Genomic DNA, 18649 nt, shown 5'->3' on the forward strand with positions numbered 1-18649 from the left:
ACTTTCAAATGTGTATGGTAAAAATTTTTTTTCATGATTAACTAATGTTAGAGGTACAAATGATCTTTATGTAGGATATCATAATAATACTATTGGGAATTACCACATGATCAAAAATAATTTAATTTTTATTAATATGTTGGAGTATATGTGGGTTTGTACAGTCATCACTAAATTACCCTTATATTAACATCAATATTTTTCATTTTCCAATGTCATCAAAAGAGTTTGTGCATGTAATTTTTTTTGCTATAATAATAACAAATTGTCACCAATAATTTATATTTTATACTATTAAAATAATTTAGTATATAACTTAAAAGTGGTTATATCAGACGTTCTATTTCGGGGGAAAAAAGTTTTTAATTAAAAGCATAAAAGAAAAAGAAAAAGAAAATAAGTTTAACTAAAAACCGTTCTTACCAAAAAACAAATTAAAAAAAAAAAAAAAGAGAGTAGCGCACAGAGAGAGAAATTTATGGTTTTAAAACTAGGGGGGAGAAAGAGCGAGAAAGAGAGGGTTTTCGGTGCCGCAGAGAGAGAGAGAGCAGCAGACTTCATATAATCTTGTTCTTCTTCTAGTCGTCGGAGCCGAGGAGCCAATAAAGCGAGCGAACTGACAACAAACGACGTCGTTATTAACCGTCATCAGATCTGAGCGAGCTATAGATATAGTCAGAATGAGTGGCAAGGGAGGAGGTGGAGGCGTCGGGAAGGGCAATAATGGAATTTCATCTATCCCGGCTGGGTCGAGGAAGATAGTCCAGAGTCTTAAGGAGATTGTTAACTGTCCTGAGTCCGAGATCTACGCTATGCTTAAAGAGTGTAACATGGACCCTAACGAAGCCGTTAATCGCCTTCTCTCCCAAGGTCCCCTTTTGCTCTGAAATATTTTTTTGAAAAAATTACGAAATTTATATATGTGCGTGCTTGAAATTAGGGATTTTTAAGCGCCTTTTTTCTTTTTTTGGGTTAACCCTGTCATACTACTATTACAGATTTTAAGTGACATAGAGTTAGTTAAAAACTTGTAACTTTTGGTTGAATGAATAGTTGTTGATGTGGATGCCAATAAGGATACAAGCACGCTGATTCTGTGTTGTGTGTATATGGGTCGTGCTGTAACATACTGTTTCAGTATCTTTTATGTTATAATTACTGTATGATGTGTAAATTCATGTTGTATTGTCCTTTTGTTCGTTTTTCAATTTTATTTCTGATGTGGAGTTTTGTTGACCATGTAGATCCTTTTCATGAGGTGAAGAGCAAACGAGACAAGAGAAAAGAGGTTTGTGGTCTTGGGAAAATACGCTTTTTCATTAACTATGTGACACTTGCAAAATTTGTTCAATGAACAATACTTCTGTTTTTTGTTTTCGAATTTCAGTTGAATTAGGTTCACATGTTTATATAGCAATGTTTGGGATTATAAGTAGTAAAGAAAGATTAAGCTTTGTAGATTGGCACACGTGTTTCTTTTGTCTCGGCCTAGGAGTTATTTCAGCTTTTTCAAATATTTAGTCAAGAATCCGTTTGTTTTTGCTTTCTCACCAGTGTTTTCTGTCATTGCTTCAGATTAAAGATACTACAGATTCCAGGTCTCGTGGTGCTAGTAACACTTCAAACCGTGGTGGTAGAGGTGGCACAGACCGTTATGGTGTACGCAGTGGTGCAGCTTATTTCAGCTCTAATGGTATTGCATATTTGCACATTAGTCTTGTATTTGTTTTGGTGGAACTTGGAAATTTTTATATCTTGATAAACTTGTTCTTACTTTATGTTTCTTTGTTTGTTTTTTGTTTTCAAGAGTCTGGCACATTGCAGAGTAAACCTGCATATAAGAAGGAAAATGGGACACATGGTTATGCGGGTTCTTCATCTTCTGCAGCTGGTGTGGTCGCAAATAACATGAATCAACGTCCTCCATTCTACAGGTTACTCCTCTTAAAACTTCGAAGTTCCTATAAAAAGGGAGTACAACAGGTTCATATAAACCTTAGTTTGACCAAGGTGCTTTCATTCCTGAATTTGGTGACTTTAGTTCTTAATTCTCACTTTGGGTGAGCTAAAAAAAGTTTGCTCCTTTATGTATATGAAATGATTTGAAATGTTTTATTTTTTATTTTTTATCCCTTAGTTTTTATGCTACATCTATGTTATATGCCTTTGGTTTGTTACCATTGTGCCAAATTCATAACTTTTGGTATCACTTGGTTTGCTGCATACAGGTTTAGATATGTTTTATCTTGGGTTTGTACTCTATTTCAGATATACAGAGAGAACTCTTTAGATTGAGTTAGCTGGTTAGGTTTCATGTCCTTGAATATCTCTGCTGGGATAGCAGATTGTGTCTGTGTACTTGGTGATGCGTATCGCAAATCTGTTTGCTAGGTTTTCCAGTATATAAATTTCTATTTGATGTGTTATTTGTTTCTGATGTGCATTTCACATCCATTGCAGCGATGACATGCCTACAGAAAACAAAACATCAGCAGTAGTATCAGGTGATGGTATATCTTCTTCCTCGCAGCCTTCTTCTGGATTTCAATCTTCCTGGCTGGGGGTCCCAGGTCAAGTATCAATGGCTGATATCGTGAAGATGGGTAGGCCACACAACAAGGCTCCGCCTCACAAAAATGTTAATAATCACCCTGTACTGGCACCTCCTGCAGCAGTGTCACATCAGGAGTTGCATTCATCGCAAGGTCATTCCAAGGTGTCAGAGTTTAACTCTGAGCCAGAAGTTGCTACAAGCCAGCATGTTTCTCCCAATGATGAATGGCCTTCTATTGAGCACCCACCAGCTATGTCATCTGTCTTAGAGGGATCAGCACAGTCTGACCTCTATACAAAACCAGCACACTCTGACCTCTATACAAAACCAGCACACTCTGAACTCTATACAAATCCATCTAACTTGTCTGTGGATAGAACAGACCAACAAATAGAGGCCCAGTTAGATGAGGTCGAGGAAGAAGAGGATGGTCCTCATGAAATCCCGAAAACGAACCATGTTGGATCTGCCCCTGTTTCTAGTAGAAATATGCAGGAGGATAATTCTGGAGGGTCGTCTCTTTTTGAAAACAACTTGTATAATAATATGAGTTCCTACCAGCCTCACAGGCATGCTTTTGAGCATGATGAAGGTGAGTTGACGCTTATCTTGCCCATTTCCACCATTTGTTTTCCAAATTTACACTTCTTTCAGGATCTTTATGCGGTTATGAAGACAAAAAAGGATGTGTTTCGAATGATGAAAGATTAGTTTAACATTTTTGTGATTTGTTCTGGCAGTCCTTGATATGAAGGGGTGGTTTGTTCAGCAAACTGTATAACATCTGGTATTAGATATTCACTTAAGAAGTGTAAATTGAGTACCACAACCCAAACACCCCCCCCCCCCCCCCACCCCCCCAAAAAACAAAAACACTGCCACCCACCAACAACAAAATTTTCTCTTATTTTTTTGGTGGAAGTGAATGATTGCCTTTGGAGATTGGTAGTCTGTGTGGACTTAACTCTCTTTTTTCTCTCCATTTGATTCACCAAAACTTTCCTATGCCTCTTTGCTTTAGTATTTAAAATGAATATTCTATGAGTTACGGAACATTATATTTTTCCATATGTAGAGACAATTGATGCTTGTTTGTTGTTCCTAGTGATTTTTGTCTATCTCAGGAGTTTATAGCAATATATAACTTTTATGCCTCTTTTCTTATTTTCTTTCAGCCCAAGATGGCACATCTGTCTCTGCAAAGTTGCAGCAACTTAATTTACAGAATGATGATAGGGAGGCACCAGTGGAAGAAGATAGTCCTTCTGTAATCATTCCAAATCACCTTCAAGTCCACTCTTCTGACTGCTCACACCTGAGCTTTGGCAGTTTTGGAACTGGAATTGATTCTACCTTTTCTGGGCCATTTGCATCTAGGCCCTTAAAAAATAACTTGGAGGAGAGATCTGAAACAGCAGATGCTCCATCAATTGGGCACTCTGACGCTAGGTATTCCCTTCATATGATATCATTTTGCTATATCATTTTTTTTTTTTACCTTGTAATTATGTTATCTTTGACTTGTTTGGTGGCAGAAATCCTGAGTATTATGGGGATGAGCATCTTAGAAGTACCTCAGATGCAAATATAGCTAATAGACCTAATGTGACTGCTGGGGATTATGACTCTCCTGCTGTTTCACAACCTTCAGAGGTGTTGAAACAGGAAAGTGCAGAAGCTCTGCAGGAGAATCAATATTCATTTCCTTCATCTGCACCTGGTTACAATTATGAAAATGCCCAACAGTTGAATTCTGCATTTGCTCACCAGCAGGCAAGCTCTCAGATGCAGAATCTTGCTCCTTTCTCAAGCATGATGGTAATATAATGGTTTTCTGAATCTTATGGCTTTTGTGGTTTGGATAAAAGCTATGTGTATTTAAGGGTTGGCTGAGTAAAATTTTCAGTTTTCAGAGCAGGAGTTCATTCTGAATCTATGAACATTTTGTGCAAGTAAATTTTGTATAAAGGCTCACTGTGCTAATCTATGTTTCAATTCCTTGGTAATTGTAACTCGGTTTTTTTATACATTAAAGAAAACTACTATTCTGGATCTTAAGTCATTTCCGTAAATATTCTTCTAGTAAGTCTATTCATTGTCAGTGGTGAAGAAATATAGGGAAGGGGTGTCTGTGGTGCTAATACTTTTACAATAGATATGAACTTAAAACCTGCTGTATTAAAAGGAAAAAAATGAATTCTCTTTTGGTAAGGGCCCGACAAACCATCAGCGTTGCATTTGTGATTCTATTATCTATGTTACTCTAATTTTGCCACTCGCGTTGCTTTAGTTGCATTCTGTATTTATGGCTGAACTTAAGAGGCTTGGAACTACAGTTTTAGTTTTGTTTTAATGTCATTTTATATATCGTCCCTATGGCAGGCATATACGAATTCACTACCTAGCACCTTGTTGACATCAAATATCCAGCCGGCGAGGGAGCCTGACCTTCAGTACTCTCCCTTCCCTATGACACAATCAATGCCAACAAAGTATAGCAACACAGCTTCTTCGATTAGTGGTCCAACTATGTCCATGCCAGAGGTGCCACCTTTGCTCTGTCTTATTGAACTTCTTAAGTTTATAACGCTTCTTAGAATTTGGTTAAGATTAAATAGAAATCAGTTTATTTCTTTAAAATTATTGGTGGATGTGCTCTGAAATGCTGAAAACATCCATGTCAAGCAATATTTACATCTAGAAGGGAAGTCAATTTTCACCATCTGGAGGTCTGTTTGGTATTGGTGTTGACTGTTGAGTAGCTGCGGGCACAGCTTAAAGTGTTTGGTTAACAGTTGCAACAATTGTTTAGAAGTTAAGGCTCCCACAGTTTGATGGAAAACCCATATTACCTTAACTGTTTGTTTATTTAAAAATCAGATTTACTAAACTCAGTTTATTTCACAGCAGTAGCTTGAGCAGCTACTTTGGATATCCATCATGGTTGTGGCAGGACTTTTTCTCTGACTGTCTCAATCCATGTTTTGCTTGACTTTCTGTATGTTGGAACTTTTTCTGTGTTGGCTGGTTTTTAGAAGACAAGTGTTGTATAGGAAATTTTGGAAAGCTGTTTCAAGTGTTGGGGATTCTGCTATATGTTATTCTAAACTTATCCCCCTGTGTGTTCAGGCTTTGAGAGGAGCTAGTATTTCTACAGCTCAGCCAACTCAACAGACCATGCCCGGTGCCAGCGTTGCCACTGGACCTACTCTTCCTCCGCATCTTGCTGTGCATCCCTATTCCCAACCTACTCTTCCTTTGGGTCACTTCGCCAACATGATTGGCTATCCTTTCTTGCCTCAGAGTTACACGTACATGCCATCAGGTTTTCAGCAAGCATTTGCTGGCAATAGCACATACCATCAGTCTTTGGCAGCAGCAGTGCTCCCTCAATATAAAAATAGTGTTTCTGTGAGCAGCTTGCCTCAGTCTGCTGCAGTTGCCTCTGGCTATGGGTTTGGGAACTCTACCAGCATTCCTGGAGGAAATTTTCCTTTGAATACACCCACTGCTCCTGCAGGCACAACCATGGGTTACGATGATGTTTTAGGTTCTCAATACAAGGACAATAATCATTTGATCTCTCTTCAACAGGTACTATACAAGGCCTTCTCAATTAGCAAAATTGAAAACAGGCGTTTCTTTTAAATGTAATCATCACTGATGATGTAAATCCCTTGTGTGCTTTTGCCAGAATGATAACTCGGCCATGTGGGTTCATGGGCCTGGTTCGCGAACCATGTCTGCTGTTCCAGCGAGCACATATTATAGCTTTCAGGGGCAGAATCAGCAGCCTGGTGGGTTCCGGCAAGGGCAGCAGCCGTCACAGCATTTTGGGGCACTTGGGTACCCAAATTTCTACCATTCTCAGACAGGAATGTCGCTGGAACACCAACAGCAAAACCCACGAGATGCAACCCTGGGTGGCTCTCAAGCCCAACCATCCAAGCAGACCCAGCAGTTATGGCAAAATAGCTACTGATCGCATCACCTCTTGGTTTTTCAGGGTCTTGTAGTGAGTTTGAAAGTGGCCAATCAAAGGAATTCCTCGGTTTAATAATATTTATGTAATCATTGATGGAGGGTCTGAAGAGACCTCGACTGGCTACTGCCCTGTACCATGAGGTTGTATTCTTAGTATTTTTCGTTTGGTCATGTTGACTTAGGAACACGTGTGCTAATTCCAGTTAATGGACTACGTGGTGGTCGTCTTTTCTTTCGCCTTTCTATGTTCACTCGGTGTTGGGAGTGAAAATTTGCCTCTTTTCCATTTCCCGACCTGCCAAACGTTTTGTAATTTTGATGTTTGTTATTAGTTATAACCACTCAACAGTTCTGCCCATAAAGATAAAAAGGATATACGTACGTACATACATACACACACACACACACGCGTGCGTGTACCATGCAACTATTGCAAATGACTGATTATATTTGAAGACCAGTTCTATTGACACGAGTCAGGCTCGGCCTATGGATCTAACACTGGCAAGCAACGGATCCGTTGGGAACCGCCTAGAAAAGAATCCAACACGGTAACGACATGGTACAACTACTGTCGTTATCTGATTAGGACGTACATAGACTACTCAGTTCAGATAATGGAGAGACAAATGGTAACCACGGTATCATACATACCCTTTTGGACCAACGGAGCAACTGTTTTAACTGTAGACGTTTACGGTGACAAATAATGAGCTTGTCAGCTCTGAGCCGAACGTGTGGATTTAAGCTTAGCTCAAACCGTCATACGCTGCTAGCGCAAGTTAGCAGCAGTCCTCGTTGCGCATTTTTGCGAACTTTACACGTCAGGACTTCTTTCTCAGTAGGATTCACTGTCTAAGAGTCTGTCTACTCCTTTAATCTCTCTCTAGATTTTTAATATTCGTTTCTTTTCAATCGAAGCATAAGTACTCTTCCACTCACAAAACAACATTTTATGGCAGTAGCTTTTCAATTGTAAGGCTAAGGCCAGCCAGGTCCTGCTGACGCTGTCATTTCGCAACCTTTGTTCAGGTTCATGGTAATAGGCAGCTTCTTCTTCTCCTTTTTTTTTTGCCCCGAATAGTTCTTTTAATATGTTTCCAGTTTAAGTTCTCATCTCATTTAGTTCCATAGCTTGTAATAGTTTGAGCAACAACGCGAATGACGCCAAAGCTGTTCAAGAATCGGTGTCTTTAAATCGCTTAATTTAATCGCAATTGAAAAGTTCCAGCTTGTCTATATTGTTGTAACCGAAGACTTAAAAGCCTCTAGACCATTAGTGGGGCTTTAGCAATTTTCCTTTGTATTTTTATTTTGGTTTTGAATCTATATATCATTAGCCGTATTTAATTTTAAGATTTGTTTTAGATCCTAACAATGTTATCCCGTGATTATTAATTTTTTAATTGTGCATGCCATAGATGGAACGTCGGAGGAGTAACTTGAGTGATGACCCCTCGAATTCTCAAAACCATAATATGAAGAAACCTGAAAGTAACAAAAAATATGCTAACAAAGATGTCATGCCCCGGTGTGAACTTTGGACTGACGGGCTTATTTGTGCTTTTGAATTCATTCGAGGCCGTAAAAGATCAGTAACCTCAAAATCTGATTCAAGGACTGTGTCTGATAGCGAAAATTCAAAAAAGAAAGTTCCAGCAGAAGGACTAGGTGAGGCTTCTCCAGAATCGGATAGGAACAAGCTTCTGGATTCTCTATTGCTTGATGAATTGAGGGGCGGTCAGAGTTTTCCTTTGGGTGACAGTAGGCATAATCGTCTATCTCAATCAAGCCAATTTAATGCCGCTGCAAGGTTTGAGGGCAGTCATTGGGTACCTATTGGCTGGGCTAGAATTTCTGAACTTGTACAAACTGTGCAAGTTGACGGTGAATGGGCTTCACAGCACTTAGAACTAATTGATGACGAAGATGACGTTACAGTTGCAGATTTAGCTGCCCCATACTGGGAGCGACCAGCAGGGCCTGTATGGTGGTGCCATGTGTCGGCAGGTCACCCTTCTGTTGAAGCATGGCTCAATAGTGCTCAGTGGTTGCACCCTGCTGTCAGTTTAGCTTTGAGAGATGAAAGTCGACTGATAAGCGAGAGGATGAAATACCTTCTGTATGAGGTAAAAAGATTCTTATACTTTGATCATGCTCGTGTCATAGGCAGGATTTAACAAGTTTATGAATTATGAGCAATTCATAGCTGATGTAAGAATTAGTAGATGATCCCACCTGAACCGAATTACATATATGGTGTATATGCAGATTGGGTAGCATTTTTAATGACAAGATTCCTTATGGATCTAAACTTAGGAGATCCTGTGTGTAATGAAGAGGAAACATTCTCTTCTTTTGTTTATTTGATTTGTGTGGATCTGTGTCTTCTGTTTGATTAGTGATGTAGCAATATTTTCTTGTCCAGAGACCTCTTAATAATATGCTCCAGATTATAACTTATGATGGATGGAATTAATTTTTGCCTTTTTTTTTTTTTGGGGTGGGGGGTGGGTGTTTCATTTGGTTATTGACAATGCTTTCTTCTTCATTTAAGGTCCCGGTTAGGGTTGCTGGAGGGCTGCTATTTGAGCTTCTGGGACAATCAGCTGGTGATCCATTTGTTGATGAGGATGATATCCCAATTGTACTCCGGTCTTGGCAAGCACAAAACTTTCTTATAACTGCTTTGCATGTAAAAGGACCTGTATCAAGCAATAATGTTCTCGGTATCACAGAAGTTCAGGTTGTTCATTCTTTGATGCTAAAGCTATGATTTAAGTTGCATGCATCATTAGAATCTTACTTGATTGCTGATTCATACTTCATACCTTTGGTGCTCTACTTTGTTTTAGGAGCTTCTTTTTGTTGGAGGTTATAATGTACCAAGGACAGTGCATGAAGTCATTGCACATCTAGCTTGCCGTCTTTCTCGATGGGATGATAGGTAATGGTATATTTCATCTCGAGCTTCATATCTGTCCTTGCACTCCACAAACATAGCTTGAGGTCATAGTTGTTTGGTAGCTAACTAATGATTGCCCCTCTCTCCCACTTTACATAGTGAGTAACATGCAACCAACAACATCTTGCTTTCTATCTTCTAATATGGCTTAAATGACATGCTTCGAAGGATGACAGGGGAGTAGTATATGTTTTTCTTTTTTGGTAAGAGACAGTAGCATAAGTTACTAATAAATTGCAATGAAAATAGTATGCGCTTGAAGCTTTTCTTTAAATAATTGCAGTGTGATTTTAGTTTATGTTCCATTTATTTCCCCCAATCTAATTATAGACTCTCTGTCTCGCACAATGCCTTTATCAAGAGTATGATTGCTTATTCCTTATTAGATTGGAATTCGAATTTCAATTTTTTGAGGAACTTGAATGAGAGAGAAATTCAAGAAGCTTCTGCTCTTTTAGCTTTATTGGAGAATATTTTGGTTAATGTTATGGTAGAGGATAAAAGAATTTGGAAGTTAAATCCTTCAAGGATCTTTTCTTGCAAATCCTTTTTCGATAAGTTGATTGATGAATAAGTTCTTTTGAACTTTCAGCCTGCCCATCTGTTTTGAAAGCTAAGGTCCCAAGTAAAGTTCAAATTTATGCTTGGTCATTGGCTCTTGGTAAACTTAACACTGGTGATGTTATTCAAAGACGGAGTCCTAATGTGTGTTTGTCTCCTTCTTGGTGTGTCATGTGCAAGAGAAATGGTGAAAGTGCGGATCATTTGTTTTTACATTGTCACAACACTGTCCAGCTGTGGATTAGATTGTTTCAGGCAGTTAAAATCTCTTGGATGATGCCAGCTTCTAGTATGTCTATGCTTTCAGAGCTGATTCATGCTTTTGGAAAAGGTGAAAAAGCTAGAGTGCTGTGGAAATGTTTGGTTTTTTTGGGTGATTTGGATTGAAAGAAATAGAAGGATTTTTGAAGATTTAGAGAAAGATGTCATCCTTTTGTGGGAAAGAGTGTGATTATTAGATTCTCTTTGGGGCTCAGTTACTAAGGAATTTCATAATTCTTCTTTCTTCTTTATACATCTAAACTAGAAAGGGGTGTTGGCTTAATTCTATGTTTTTTGTTATGTCTTTGTTGTAAAGCTTTCACAATCTTTTAGACCCTATACTTACATTGTCATCTGATATGGTTCTCAACTGTATGGATTTTTTATTAAACTTTTGGGGGTGGTTCTTTCTTTGTGGACTCCTTGTTCACATTTTGTAATAATTATTCTTATTGGTACTAGTTTTTTTGTTTCCCATATATATATATATATATGAGTTCATCTAGAGGAAAATTTATTAGTTGCAGTGCATTAAAAAATACTCACACGTTTATGGTTTCTACCCTAGTATGGAGCATATGATATGATTTTTATCTAAGCATATTTGAATATCCTGACATAGGCTTGCCTCTTTTATTCTTTTATATGTTTTAGATTGTTTCGTAAGACTATATTTGGTGCTGCGGATGAGATTGAATTGAAGTTTGTGAACAGGTATTTTCTTTTCTTTTCCGTTTTCTTTCTTCTTTTTTTTTTCATTATAAAACCATTTTTCTAAAAGTGAGTTTATTACTTCTATTGATGTACTATCTTAGTGAAAAATAATTCTTTTTGATTAGGAGAAACCTTGAAGATATGAATCTTTTTGCCATTATTTTGAACCAAGAAGTCAGAAGGCTATCAAGGCAGGTATGTCACTTTCTCTGCTAGAAAGAGCAACAATCATAAATTTATCAACTGGAATAAAGTAATTTGGATTATTGTGACTTATGGACTGCTAGACAATTTCCTTTGTTTCTTTCTACATTTCAGTGAGCCTACTTATCGTCTTCTGCTAACGACTGGGGTCTTTCAATGAGTTTGTTTCTTCTGTGTCTCTTTTTCTGTGCTACATAGGAGATGGGTGAATTTTGCATAAATATGTGATTTTAAAATTTTGCACATACAAAGTGAAGTATACCCCTGCAAACTGAAGTATACATCCTTCAGATTGCCAAAAGAAGTGGAAGAACAAATTGGAAATTTGGAATATGTAAACATGTTACCCTTTTGGATCTAAAACTCTAATGATATGATGGCTTGTGTTAGCGCTTCTTATCTGATTTAACGGACAAGAGAAGCTGAAATATTTACAGAAAGGATAATGTGGCTTTTAATCATTGATTCCACGCCAAAAGCTAAAGTACTCAATGGAGGCGTTCTGAATGTTTTTCATTTTCTGTTCCAGGTCATCAGAGTGAAATGGTCGCTCCATGCAAGAGAGGAAATTGTGTTTGAACTTTATCAGCATTTGAGAGGAAATGTAGCTAGAACCTTGTTGGAAGGGATAAGGAAGAATACAAGGGAAATGATTGAGGAGCAAGAAGCAGTTCGTGGCCGCTTATTTACAATTCAAGATGTTATGCAAAGCACTGTTCGTGCATGGTTGCAGGTCTGTACAAAAACGTAAAACCAATCACAATCCTTATTCTTATCCCAAAAAATAGAAAAAAAAATTCAGAATCCTGATATCTTAAATATCCCAGTCAATAATTTCATCTACCTCGATTAATTCAAGTTACTTTGTTGTTCAGGACAGAAGCCTTCGAGTAACCCATAATTTGGCTGTTTTCGGAGGCTGTGGTGTTGTCCTTACTGTTATCACCGGCCTTTTTGGTATCAATGTTGATGGAATCCCTGGAGCAGAGAATACACCATATGCATTTGGATTGTTTACAGCCATTCTGTTCTTCATAGGAGTTGTTCTAATTGTGGTTGGCCTGCTTTACCTTGGCTTGAAGAAACCCATCACTGAAGAGCAGGTTGAAGTGAGGAAGCTGGAGCTGCAAGAGTTAGTGAAGAAGTTTCAGCATGAGGCAGAGACTCATGCCCAGGTTCGTAAAAACGTCCGGAATAACTTGACCCCAACTGCTGGAGATATAATTTCCGATGCAGATTACATTCTCATACAGTGATATTTTTCCACTAATTGTGTAAACCATTTGGCCGTCTCGTGTGGTGGGTCATGTCTTACCGCATGTTTAACGGGATCCACCACTTTAAATTCCGCAATTTTTCATTTTACGGAAATTAAGTTATAGCCTTGGTGTAAATTAATAAATATATCTTCATTGCAGTCTGAGAAGGCATGGAAATATATTACTGCAAGCTGCGAGGCTTCCTATTTCTATGCAATTATTTTGTTCAGAACATCAAATTTCATTTAACCGTCGTGGCAACGGTTTTAAATCCCCAAAAAATAAAAAGATCAAGCACCACGGAATTTTTTTTTTTTTAATTACTGTAAAATGGGGAAAAAAAAAGATTCTTCCATCTATTTCTTCTCTTCTTTCACCTAATTCAGTTAGATTAACACTCGCACAACTACGACTGGAAGTTAATGTGGGGCAATTCCATGTCTCAAAACTAATTTTTGATACTTTAATCATCACCGTCCTCTGTGTTTTCAATGATCAAACAATACAAGGTTTACACAATTAAAATCTTCAAATGCGAAAACGCCAGCAAACCCCCGAGGGACAACACTTCTGACAGCACAAATGGCAGCATCATCTACTAATATTAAGAAAGCAAAATTGGAGATGCTCATTAACCGGTAAATCATGTATGGTAAAAACTGAGAAAATACAAGAACTCTGCTCTCTCCTTTTATTCTGGTGCAATCATCACTTAAGAAGGGATCTTGTTAAATGTTCACGGGCAGTAGCCAATGCTTGACTAATTGTCTGCGCATATACATAAAAATCACATCATATAATGAAGAAATATTTTCCTTTTAAGGAGAATGATGGTTTGTATATAGCAGAACAGAGTGTAAATACCTGCTCAGACAAAGGAGCTCCAACATCCACACTATGGCTTGCAACCTTTCCAGCAATGACATTTGCATCAGTTTCCAGAATGATACTGCACAGGCCATACAAACATTACGCCAGTGTGCTAACAAACATCAAGGGGATTTAGTGATCGGAAGGATATAATAATAACCTAACAAGACCAATTGAATTATCCCAAGAATCCTAAAGATAAAGATGTCAATAGGCAGTTTCAAATAACAATGCCTAACTCATACTGATCCTCCACAAGTTGTTTGCCATGTATGTGCTTTTTAGTTACAAGCAATTGAATGTTTTCAGCACAATAGACTTTTACAAACTTGGAATCCAAGGGATGCAATCTTTCCATGTTTTAAATCTCGGCAAATCATATCAGATCAGAGGCAACTTTGGATAAGTTCAGCAGTCAAAGTTGATTAACAATATAAACGAGTAGCACGTTGCATACCCTCCATCAACAATTTCATCAAGGCACAACAAGATAAGATCCAAGTTCTCAAGAGCCTCCTTCTTGTCCACATTGCCTCTGGAATAAAGAAATATTAAGAATGAACGTCCAAAAATTGGTAAGTACTAACCAAATTTGAATTTATATTAAGAAATAAACGATAACATAGTGCAATAACCTAAGAAGAAGACCAACTGCATCAAAAAATCCCTGAAGAACTGTGGCTAAGATCAGCTCATTTTCATCTTCACCACCAGTGACAAAAAAGTGAAGGTCTTGAACAAACTTGTAAACAATAACGTTGCCCTCAAGCATAGCTATCTCCGCTGTAGATGTAGAAGTAGCAACAAGTTAATTACAAAGGTTAAAATATTAAACTAACAACATTTTCTAGTCCAACTATTCAAACCATGAAACATAATGAAAACACAAAATCCTAAGAACTTTGTAAAGAAAGAGATGTCATTGTCATTCACAAACAACTTGAATATTTAAGAGATAGAAATACACACATGCATTACTACAGACCATATATTGCGAAAATACACCACAAATACAGACATTTACAAATGAAAAGAATTCGCTAATACACACAAGCATATGAGGACAGGCAATTGCATCGTATGCAAATCAAGATAAGAACAAAAAACTTCATCAAGAAACCAAATTGTAAATAGCTTACCTTCGGTCCGTGCATTTGTTTTCTGGGTCTTGGTAAACACAGCTTTCTCAAAAGCTTCCTTTGCACTATTGGTTGGCCAGTCATTTGAATAATACTTGACTGCTACACGTTTCCCTTCAGAATCCAGGAGAAGGATATTCTTTATGGACGGACAAGTATCCTGCAAAAGATATTCAGACCACCATTCAATGCGAATCACTTCACATCAACCTTTCTACTCCTCATTTACAAATAAAAAGAAGCAACCACCGAACCTTGACCATGTAACTATGGCCTATTAATACTAACAACACTCTTAAAACTGATCAATTAGAAATTTTGCATTTGACATCTTTGTTGTGGCAATAACAGCTCAAACAGAACATTATAGCATCCAGTCACAATCGAGATCTAATCACAGTTAGCAATTCAGAAGTTCAACTGCACAAGACTACCAATTATCTCCAAACTTAGATCATTTTACTTTACCAATTTCAGTGAGTTGATAATACATCAAAAACTAAGATCAATCTAAATAATACACAACTTCAGTAGAACCAATAAAACCCAGGTCATTTATAGAATATATAAGATCTACAATGTGTGGCAAACAAAAACCTGGGACCATCCTTAAAGTTATTACAGAACATTAAACAAGAATCAAAAGTAAGACCAATTCATATTTTAAGTAAACAAGTCGGATCTGCATCGTCGACATCGAAAACGAAGCATAGCCAACTAGATCTCATAAAATTTATAAGAAAAGAATAAACCCTTGAGAATTCTAACACTACAAATAGAGAATTCGAAGAAACTTACCATGCTTGTCGTTCGATTAAACCTGGTCGTCTGCAGTCAATTAATTTCGAGCGTTGAGACTCCCGAGAGTCAAGAAAGATTACAATACAGAGAAGAACGTAATGGACGGTTATTGATTAACCGAGCGAACAACATGACAATACTAAGTCTTCAAATATAACGCCTTCTACAACAGCTTTTGAGAAATAGCACTTCGCTAATGTTATTAATGATATGACTCAAGTACCCCCCGTATGTATGATAAATAAGTTAAAATTTGGGGTCACTTGGGACGGATGAGGGGGCACCTGTGAGAATTATCAAAATAGTCGCCGTAGTTTGCAAAGCAAATATTTCATTTTATAGGGTTATACTTATTATACAACTTGAAGAATCATTTATAGCTCCAGCCAGTGCCATGCCACATGTCAAGTGCCAACAGTCTTGTTAGCAGAAAATAATAATAATAATAATAATAATAATATATTCACAAGCTTGATTAAATTTTAACCAGTTTGCACGGAGGAGGGGCAAAAACGAATGTAAATACGGATGGCAATGGTGTCGACTGTCGAGGACTAAAATGATACGAGTAGTAAATATGTGGACTAGACAGTTATTTAAATGAATAATAAGGACTTTCCGATAATAAACCATAAAATTGTCAAGGTTATCACTGACTACCCCTTTTGTCAATCGTTTAATCATATCGGGAGGTATTCGGCGGAGAAAGCAATAACTAGCCAGTGAGCAGACACGTTCGTGCCGTGACGCCAACTTCGTAAGCAATTATCTACATATTGATCCAATGAACCGGTTGTTTCATCCTCATCTCCTTTCTCTCTCTAGGCCTCAGGTACTCACCAGCACCCCTCTCTCTCTCTCTCCTCCCACTCTTGTACAATTTGTATATCAGTTTTGTTTTGGTTTTGCAGGTACCTCTACGATCAGTATTTGAAAGCCTGTTTGCTCGTAATGGACGGTAATTTACGGCCTTACCCTTTTTGCACTCTTGCTTTTCCTTTGCTGGGTTTCTATTTTCATTCACTTTTGATCACAAACGTATCATTCATTTTTCGTTTTTGATGGGTTTGGATTCTATCTGAAAGCAACCCAGTTCATGTTGCTTTTTGGTTTTGTGTTCCGAGCATCTTCACTTGTCTGATTGCATTTTTAGTATAAGATTGATGCTGTGAAACATTACAGTAGCGCACTTCTTGACATAACAGTCTCAGGTGAATATACGTACACAATGTTTTTATTATATTCATCACAAAATAAGTTCATTTGATCTTGTTCTATCACGAATGAGATATTATGAACTTGTTCTGTTATAAAATAAGATCTTTTGGCTTGTTATATTACTAAATAAGATCTTTCAGTATTGTTCTTAGTATCAACCCACTCTGTATTTGCCTCATACCATTTACCATGCCCTTCAATTCTGATGCTGAACTACTCTTGTTTTTGGAAGATGACATTTCACTTTTAACTTTTTCTTCAATTGTTTTTGTCCTTTTAAAAAAATTTAGTCTTTATAGTTTTCCCCTTTTCTTTTCCTCTAGAATTCTATCATATGAAGGTAAATATTCGTATGTACATACAGCTCCAATATTCGAGTGACTGAGATATTTCAGAATCGTGTGGGATTGTTTCTATCTAGGAACTCACTGTATGGGTTTAGAACCTTTTGCACTGGCCAAGGTGCGTGATGACCTTTCTAAGCTGCAAAAGATATTGCAATTTTATGCACAGAACTTAATTTATTTACCACATTTTCATAATTAGCATTCACCAGCATGCACTGGAGTGCAGATTATGATATGAAATCAGGGTTTGGTCCTAGTAGTTTTTTGATAGTATGTTTTTTCAGAAACATGTTATTTGTGTTTTCTAATACACTTTTATGGCCTTGCTAGATTTGACGACTAAAAAGTGTGTGCCATGCGACACAAAGGACTTACGTCCCATGGCCGAAGATAGTGCTAAGCACTTAATGCCCAAGGTCTTATTTCATTTTTTTTTTTTAATTTCTGCCTCTAAAACTCTGTAGATCTATTTCTCATAGCGGTTAAACATTGTTTAGGTGGTAGGGTGGGATTTGGTGAATGAAAATGGTATCTTGAAGCTGAACCGATCCTTGAAAGTGAAGAGTTTCACCAAAGGTTTGGAGTTATTTAAGCTTGTAGCAGATGTTGCTGAAGCAGAAGGTAATTTACACCTTGTTTTTGGCTCATTGTAATTTTCGATTCATAATTTTTAGAGACACAATAACATATTCATATAGATAAGCATCAATATTTTTGTCAATGCAGGTCATCATCCAGACCTTCATCTTGTTGGATGGAACAATGTACAAATTGAGATATGGACGCATGCAGTTGGTAAGAGCATCATCAATGAAGTACTATTTTCTGTATCTTTCCTCTTTGGTTTTTTGTGTTGTTCTGCAATCTTAGCATCATAGCTCCGTGAAAATAGTAGGAGGTATCTCTCTACTGGAAATTTAGCATGTAGGATGTTTACTTTCTTTTAAAGTTTCTTGTGAGTTTTACTTGACACTTAATTGGGTTTGAGAATGGACAAATTTACATTCTTTTACCATGCTTCTTATATGCACAGGTGGACTGACTGAAAATGACTTCATACTTGCTGCTAAGATCAATAGGCTTGATATGCACCACCTACTGAGGAGAAAGATTTCTGCTTGAGAGATTATCAAAACTTGTGCTGGCTTTGTAAAACATTTTAAAGGAGACCCCAAACATAATTTTGATGCCTATTAAGAACTAGGAGGTGAAGAAGTATCTTTGGCTTCCTTTTATGAATAATGTTTTGAACCCGAACACCAATGATGATGGTTTTGACTTTTGATTGCCTTATTCCATATAAGATTTCAGTTCACATTTCTTCGGTTGGGTAACAGTCAATAGTAAGAACTAAGAAAACATGTCACTATGTCAGGTGGGTTAGTGGTTTTTCCTGGTGGGCAGACACATCACAATTCAACACTAGAGGAGCTTGATTGCTTTCCGACATCATACATTTTTTTGTTTGGGGATTTGAATTGGCATAGTCTGTTTATTTCATCTCACTTCATTAGAATTTTGTATAAGATGAGTATCTATCCCTAAGCAAACCACAAATCAAACCCATTGAAGTGTTGAGCCCTCTTGTCAGTCCAGGCAATCCCTAGCCAGCTAGGCTGTGGCTTGTGGGTTCTTCATAAAACAATGAAAGTAGCAAAAGCGGGATATCCAGTTGGCGGAGTAGGTTATGCAAGTGGATCTTATTACAGTTAGAAAAATATATGAAGATGGGAGATAGCATCATGTTCCTTCTCTGCAGCTTTCTAGTTGCT

General features: G+C 37.5%; 4 protein-coding genes across 9 annotated transcripts; 3 read left to right on the forward strand and 1 right to left on the reverse strand.

Moving 5' to 3' along the window:
- Window positions 1-430: 430 nt before the first annotated feature.
- Window positions 431-6886, forward strand: LOC18053247. Of its 3 annotated transcripts, XM_006449562.2 has the most exons (10): window positions 432-870; window positions 1245-1288; window positions 1576-1693; window positions 1808-1934; window positions 2461-3146; window positions 3730-4003; window positions 4090-4372; window positions 4937-5098; window positions 5684-6148; window positions 6249-6739. In XM_006449562.2, the coding sequence occupies exons 1-10, from the start codon at window positions 681-683 to the stop codon at window positions 6534-6536; spliced, it is 2637 nt and encodes an 878-aa protein (XP_006449625.1). In that variant the 5' UTR covers window positions 432-680; the 3' UTR covers window positions 6537-6739. The 3 variants fall into 3 exon arrangements, with proteins under 3 accessions (XP_024045996.1, XP_024045997.1, XP_006449625.1); XM_024190228.1 differs by having other exon boundaries at window positions 431-870; window positions 1576-1934; window positions 6249-6886; XM_024190229.1 differs by lacking the exon at window positions 4937-5098 and having other exon boundaries at window positions 431-870; window positions 1576-1934; window positions 6249-6886.
- A 275-nt stretch (window positions 6887-7161) lies between these two features.
- On the forward strand, window positions 7162-12734 carry LOC18053248. Of its 3 annotated transcripts, none has more exons than XM_024191176.1 (8): window positions 7162-7577; window positions 7960-8667; window positions 9096-9284; window positions 9394-9485; window positions 10980-11039; window positions 11165-11234; window positions 11773-11976; window positions 12124-12244. In XM_024191176.1, the coding sequence occupies exons 1-8, from the start codon at window positions 7575-7577 to the stop codon at window positions 12142-12144; spliced, it is 1347 nt and encodes a 448-aa protein (XP_024046944.1). In that variant the 5' UTR covers window positions 7162-7574; the 3' UTR covers window positions 12145-12244. The 3 variants fall into 3 exon arrangements, with proteins under 3 accessions (XP_024046944.1, XP_006449626.1, XP_024046943.1); XM_006449563.2 differs by having other exon boundaries at window positions 7233-7577; window positions 12119-12734; XM_024191175.1 differs by having other exon boundaries at window positions 7233-7577; window positions 11168-11234; window positions 12119-12734.
- Window positions 12735-12935: 201 nt separating this feature from the next.
- On the reverse strand, window positions 12936-15488 carry LOC18053249 (coatomer subunit zeta-1). Its single transcript, XM_006449566.2, has 6 exons — window positions 15310-15488; window positions 14512-14671; window positions 14008-14155; window positions 13830-13907; window positions 13367-13451; window positions 12936-13270 (listed from the first exon to the last, which is right to left on the reverse strand). The coding sequence occupies exons 1-6, from the start codon at window positions 15310-15312 to the stop codon at window positions 13211-13213; spliced, it is 534 nt and encodes a 177-aa protein (XP_006449629.1). The 5' UTR covers window positions 15313-15488; the 3' UTR covers window positions 12936-13210.
- A 509-nt stretch (window positions 15489-15997) lies between these two features.
- LOC18053250 (putative pterin-4-alpha-carbinolamine dehydratase) lies at window positions 15998-18162 on the forward strand. Of its 2 annotated transcripts, none has more exons than XM_006449567.2 (7): window positions 15998-16144; window positions 16224-16270; window positions 16895-16992; window positions 17208-17293; window positions 17375-17498; window positions 17604-17672; window positions 17911-18162. In XM_006449567.2, the coding sequence occupies exons 1-7, from the start codon at window positions 16097-16099 to the stop codon at window positions 17997-17999; spliced, it is 561 nt and encodes a 186-aa protein (XP_006449630.1). In that variant the 5' UTR covers window positions 15998-16096; the 3' UTR covers window positions 18000-18162. The 2 variants fall into 2 exon arrangements, with proteins under 2 accessions (XP_006449630.1, XP_024046472.1); XM_024190704.1 differs by having other exon boundaries at window positions 16002-16144; window positions 17604-17692; window positions 17911-18004.
- The last annotated feature ends 487 nt before the right edge of the window (window positions 18163-18649 follow it).

The sequence above is a fragment of the Citrus clementina genome, unplaced genomic scaffold (assembly GCF_000493195.1).
Source record: "Citrus clementina cultivar Clemenules unplaced genomic scaffold, Citrus_clementina_v1.0 scaffold_2, whole genome shotgun sequence".
Classification (NCBI taxonomy): Eukaryota; Viridiplantae; Streptophyta; class Magnoliopsida; order Sapindales; family Rutaceae; genus Citrus; species Citrus x clementina.